The sequence below is a fragment of the Acanthisitta chloris genome, unplaced genomic scaffold (assembly GCF_000695815.1).
Source record: "Acanthisitta chloris isolate BGI_N310 unplaced genomic scaffold, ASM69581v1 scaffold4339, whole genome shotgun sequence".
NCBI lineage: Eukaryota > Metazoa > Chordata > Aves > Passeriformes > Acanthisittidae > Acanthisitta > Acanthisitta chloris.
In genome coordinates, this window is record NW_008691824.1 from 1 (window position 1) to 6,138 (window position 6,138).

Here is a 6,138-nt window from a genome sequence, read left to right on the forward strand (position 1 = left end):
CTGCATGGGGCGGTGCTGAGCGGCAGAGCAGCGGTCAGAGCTATGCTGTCGAGGAAGGGGATTATCCCTGAGGAATACGTGCTGACCCGGTTAGCAGAGGATGTACCGGATCACACCCGGTACCGTGCCCGAGAGAGGAGAGCTCGTTTTGTAGGCAAGAACGGTGCTTATAATGTGGCTCATAAAAATATCCGGGAGCAGGGACGTTTTCTTCAGGATGTGTTTACTACCCTGGTGGATCTCAAGTGGCCGCACACGTTGCTGATCTTCACCATGTCGTTTCTCTGCAGCTGGTTGCTCTTTGGGATGGTTTGGTGGCTCATCGCCTTCGCTCACGGAGACCTGGACCATAGCACGAGGCTGCAGAGGGATCCTGGAGAGGGGACGATGGGGGCTCCGGATAACTTTGTGCCCTGTGTGACCAGCATTCACTCCTTCACCTCTGCTTTCCTCTTCTCCATCGAGGTGCAGGTGACCATTGGTTTTGGGGGGCGCATGGTGACGGAAGAGTGCCCGGCTGCCATCCTGGTGCTGATCGTGCAGAACATCGTGGGGCTGGTGATTAATGCCATCATGCTGGGCTGCATCTTCATGAAGACCTCGCAGGCCCATCGCAGGGCTGAGACCCTCATCTTCAGCAAGCACGCGGTCATCGCCCTGCGGGAGGGCAAGCTCTGCTTCATGCTGAGGGTGGGTGACCTCCGGAAGAGCATGATCATCAGTGCCACCATCCGCATGCAGGTGGTGAAGAAGACTGCCAGCCTGGAGGGGGAGGTGGTACCCCTCAACCAGATCGACATCCAGATGGAGAACCCCGTGGGGGGCAACAGCATCTTCCTCGTCTCCCCGCTCATCATCTACCACGTGATAGACAAGAACAGCCCCCTCTACGACATCTCCCCCATGAACCTTCACCACCACGAGGACCTGGAGATCATCGTCATCTTGGAAGGGGTGGTGGAGACCACCGGCATCACCACTCAAGCCAGAACCTCCTACCTGGCAGATGAAATCCTCTGGGGCCAAAGGTTTGTGCCCATTGTGGCGGAGGAAGACGGGAGATACTCTGTGGACTACTCTAAATTTGGCAACACAGTGAAAGTGCCCACCCCTTCATGCACTGCCAGGCAGCTGGAGGAGGACAAGAGCATTATGGACACCATGCCACTGTCCCCTAAATGCACAATAAAGAAGAGATCTGTCAAGCTAAAGCCCAAGTTTACTATAAGCGATGAGCCTTCCTGATGCCTTCTGACCGGGAAACTCTGTTAGGGCTTTGTGTCTGAAAGATCTCATGAACTCAAAACACTAAGGTGGCCTCTTACTTTTTTTTTTTAATTCAGGTTGGTAGCACAAGGTATGTTCTGGTGTTATTTATTGCGGGGAAATCTAAAGCTAATTATATTTTTTTAAAGGTGTGAGAGAGATTTGAAGCAGAACTGGGAGTAGGAAAATCATGGTCTGCAGCTTTAAATTTCAATTCAGACTGTCTGTTTCATTGCACGATCATTCTGCATTGATTCAGCTGCGGGTGATGACACATTTTCTCAAAAAATAAATGTATATTTATCCACAGAGATTGCAGTACTTAGGGTCTTGCAGTGTTTGCAGGTCAGTAGTTTTTAACTGGAGGGTTTTTTTCCTAACTTGAACAATCGATATAGCTAAATAAAATATTAATTATTCATAAAGTAGTCTGGATTTAAACGATAACAAAAGGGTCAGGCAATGTTATGTATGACACAAGACCAGATCTGGAAGAGTGTTTATATATTATACTCTATGTCTCAAAGAAATCAAGTGCTGGATTTGCATCATCCATATTGTTTTGTTTGGAGCCACTCCAACCACATGCAAGATGAAATGTATTTGAATATTTACTCTTGTTTATTTAAAAACCCTTTACACTTCCAAAATAAAACATTCAAGAATACCTTTTTTTTCAGACTGCACATTTCTGATAGTATGCAATGCTTTGCCTTTAAAAAGAGAGCAGATAATATCCAGTTGAAATTAATTATAAATAGGAAAGAATCTGTATTTTAATTTCTAAATTAAGAGAAGCAGCTTTCTCCCTCCCTGAGCCACATGGCAACAGGATACTCAGTAAAAAAATTAACCTATCCCTTAGGACACTGTGAATTCTGCTAGGCAATCTGGGAATATAAATAGAATTAGATATTTTAAATGAAAGGGCAATGCCGAATGCTGCAATTATATCCTCATGCAGTAGGCAAAACCTATCATTCCTCTCCCTTTTGTGAAAGAAGCCAAGGTTTTTGTGCTTAGAGGAGGGATGTATGAGAGTGTGGTCACGTCTGGGATGCTGTGTCACAAAACCTACTCCTGCTGAGGAAACAATTCCCTTGCTAATTTCATCCTGACCTCCCTATGCAGCTAGTGCCTGCCTTGGTTTGTGGCTGAATTCAAGATCTGTCATTTTCTGGCAAACATGAAGGAGCTGTGTTCACTGCTCACTCCCACAGTGACAGCAGGAGCACTTGCCCTTAGCCCACCCGTGTAAATCCTCTATCTGGGGACACTGGGAACAACAGCAACTTTATTTCTCTGCAGGGTTATCAGGAGGCAGCACCAGTATGAACTGCAGTGTGCTTTTACCTGCCACTCATGTAGCAAAATATCATGTCCAAATAAAGCCTAAATTAACGTTACAGAAGTGATCCAATTCCTGGTGACACAAACTGTGCAGAGAAGCACCAAGTGACTTTCCATATCATTATTCAAGGAGCTTCTAGCCTCAAGTCTTGTGTGTTACATACTTTGCTACAGACACATGAAATGGTTTGTGTTAGCAATAATATGGCAAATTTTTTAATGCCTTGTCAGTGTAACAATATGACAAACCCATTTAAAAGCCTAACAAAACTTCCATAGTGGCTACGGAATATTTTCAGGCATCTATAATAAAACTATAATGTTTGGGTGAAATCAAATGTTGTTTTAAAATGATAAAGGATTAGTTGTATTTTTGCTGTTTATGTACTACAGTTTTTTTGAAGACCTGTATTAGCATTATCAGACTGCCAGTTACAGGAATAAATACCTGCTCAGTTTCCAGGTTCCCAATACACCAATGCTCTTCTGTGAACTGCTCTCAAACTGTGATATGAGTTTCACAACAAAACAACAGTAAAACTAGCATTAGCAAAGAAAATTTGGAAAGGCACATTTTACATTTGTAATCATAAACGTCCCTATTTTTTTAAATAGGGAATGATTAAATGCCTTTGATGATTAAATTTCTTCTGAGTTTAATTGTCACATTATTTTCCGGCTTTCCCTTTTACTGCCTCTGTTCCTTTTCTCTGACATTGCCTGTCAGATGGCACTTCCAGTAGAGCTACCTGCATTTCCTGGGCATCTTTGTTCCTTTGAAAGTGCATTGTTCTTTATCACTTGGCACAATACCACTACTCCAATCCTAGACAAAATATTAGTAAACTTTCCAGTGACTTGAAATCTTTGGCTTCTCCATAGTTTCCTTAGTGCCTTATTTCAGTGTGTAACATGCCCCTTATGGTTCTCTCATAAAACATTTTCAGGTCTGCTTGCATTTTAAAGCTCTTTTCAAGATTTGACCTAAATGTGAAGCAGTTTCAGCAGCAGTACCATGCAACTATTTTCAGGAGCTGATGCAAGCTTCTTTTTGCCTCAGGGAAATCTGTGAAGCAGAGAGGTAGAAAATTCTCTTTGTTCACTGTGAGATGGGAGGGGAAAGAGGGGAGGAAACAGCTTGCAAACAGCTTGGTTTCGCTGGGCTGCTGTCAGGGCCATCCCTTGTGTCACTTCTTTTACAAGAATCTGCCTGATTTTCTGAAGTCAATAAAGAGGCATCCTAATATTATGAGGAAGGCAGGGTTTGTGCTCTTAAAATCACCATAGTGAATTATTATTCAAATAATATGATGCACAAAGTATTGGTGATTTTGAATTGCAGGATTATTGTAATTTAAAATCCTTCTGTTCTTTCACCACTTAAAATATTCAGAAGCATTTTGGAGGCAGAGCAAGGAAGAATAAATTTATTTATTTTGCATTAGGTATATGACTGCTTTTGGGGGATACTTTCATTTTGTCACTTACAAAGTATTTGAGAACACAGGTATCTGAAGTTGTTCTTCAAGTTGTCCTTCTCCTGGGGTTCATTGTCAATGACAAGTTGCATACAAGTCACAGTGTGCCCTGGCAGCCAGGAGGGCCAACCATGCCCTGAGGTGCACCAGGCAAGGCATTGTAGTTAGTTGAGGGAGAGGATTGTCCTGCTCTGCTCTGTGCTGGTGCAGCCTCACCTTGAGTATTGCATGCAATTTGGGGCACCACAATATAAGAAAGATAATAAGTTATTGGAGAGTGTCCAAAGGAGGCAATGGAGATGGTGAAGGACCTTGAGAGGAAGCCATGTGAGGAGTGGCTGAGGTCACTTGGTGTGTTCAGCCTGGAGAAGAGGAGACTGAGGTCAGACCTCATTGCTCTATACAACTTCCTCACAGAAGGAAGTGGAGGGGCAGCACTGACCTCTTCTCTCTGGCAACCAGTGACAGAACTCGAGGGAATGGTCTGAAGTTGTGCTAGGGAAGGTTTAGGCTGATACTAGAAAATGCTTCTTCCTCCACAGGGTGTTTGGGCACTGGGACAGCTCCCCAGGGCAGTGGGCACAGCCTGACAGAGTTCAAAAGGTGTTTGGACAATGCTCTCAAGCACATGGTGTGATTCTCAGGGATGTCCTGTGCTGGGCCAGGAGTTGGACTAGATGATCTTCAAGGGTCCCTTCCAATTCTGATTATTCGGTGATTCTGTGACCACCCCCATTCCCTGTAGGCAGATTCTGAAGAAGATGTCAGAGCTATCCTTTGATGTAGAACAATCCTCATTCCTAGCAATGAGCATACACTGCATTTTCCATAGCTGAAGTCCAGAATGAGTGGGCTTTTGAACTTACTTTCTCAGCCCACGTCTGCGTTTTGGTAGGTGGTATCACAGTTTGGATCCTGCTGAGCTGCCAGGGAGTGTGCTGTGACTCCCACTGCTGCTTCCCCTCCACGTGTCTTCTGCACAGAAACTGGTGTGAGGCAAGCTGGAAGCTACAGGCTCAGGGGTTGCCCTGGCTGAGGGGTGGGCATGGACACAGAAAGTGGGAAGAGTAGGTTTTTTAGTGACCCAGTGATGAGTTTTGGGTGTGGCAGAACTAACTGAGTCAGTGGGAATTTCCTTTCATGTACTTTAGTGTCTGGACAGCATTATCAGCCTGTACTCAATTCACCTTTAGTGTATTTGAATTGGACTTTCTGAAGCTGCTTGAATGGACAGAAGAACCACAGTGCTGATTAATCAGGAAAGGAGACTGGAGAATGCTTGTGTTATATGCCACAGTTTTAAAATACTTGCAGTGACTGCTGTTGAGAGCATAGCCCCTGGGCATATCAGTTTCACATTGTGTTTCCTAATGAAATCAAGAGACACACATATACATAATTAGAGTATAACCAGGTCGGACTTTATCTCTCTGCCCTCAAGGCACATGATAAGTAGAGTATTGTAGCAGTGTACTTCATTAGGACATAGAATCAGAGAATCACAGAATCAGTTAGGTTGGAAGGGACCACAGTGGGTCATCTGGTCCAACCTCCCTGTTATAGCAGGGTCACCCCAGAGCACATGGCTCAGGGTTGTGTCCAGACAGTTCTTGAACACCTCCAGTGAGGGAGAATCCATGACCTCTCTGGGCAATCTGTTCAGTGCTCTGTGACTGCACAGGAAAGAAGTTCCTGTGCATCAGTTTTTGCTGTTACCTCTTGTTTTATTGGTTTCCACCACTGAGCAGAGTTTGGCTCCCTCATCTTGGCACTTCCTGTTCATGTACTTGAACACATTAATGATGTCCCTCTCAGTCATCTCTTCTCGAGGTTGAACAGGCCCAGCTCCCTCAGCCTTTCCTCATAAGTGAAGAGCTCCAGTCCCTTCATCATGTTCAGTGCCTCCACTGGACATGCTGGGCTTGTACCTATAAAACAGATACGAGCCAGAAGTGAGCTAAAGAGGCTGCATATTAAGGCAAAAGGGAGTCAGGGACACGAAACAAATACATTTACAATCCAGAAATTACACAGTGGGAAGATA

At 44.6% G+C, this 6,138-nt stretch overlaps 1 protein-coding gene across 1 annotated transcript; it reads left to right on the top strand.

Annotated features, from left to right (window-relative positions):
- Positions 1-42: 42 nt before the first annotated feature.
- Positions 43-1,933, top strand: KCNJ11 (potassium inwardly-rectifying channel, subfamily J, member 11). Its single transcript, XM_009082370.1, has one exon. The coding sequence runs from the start codon at positions 43-45 to the stop codon at positions 1,243-1,245; it is 1,203 nt and encodes a 400-aa protein (XP_009080618.1). The 3' UTR covers positions 1,246-1,933.
- The last annotated feature ends 4,205 nt before the right edge of the window (positions 1,934-6,138 follow it).

Coding starts and splice junctions, on each gene's coding strand:
- KCNJ11 (XM_009082370.1), top strand. CDS start 43: ATGCTGTCGAGGAAGGGGATTATCCCTGAGGAATACGTGCTGACCCGG.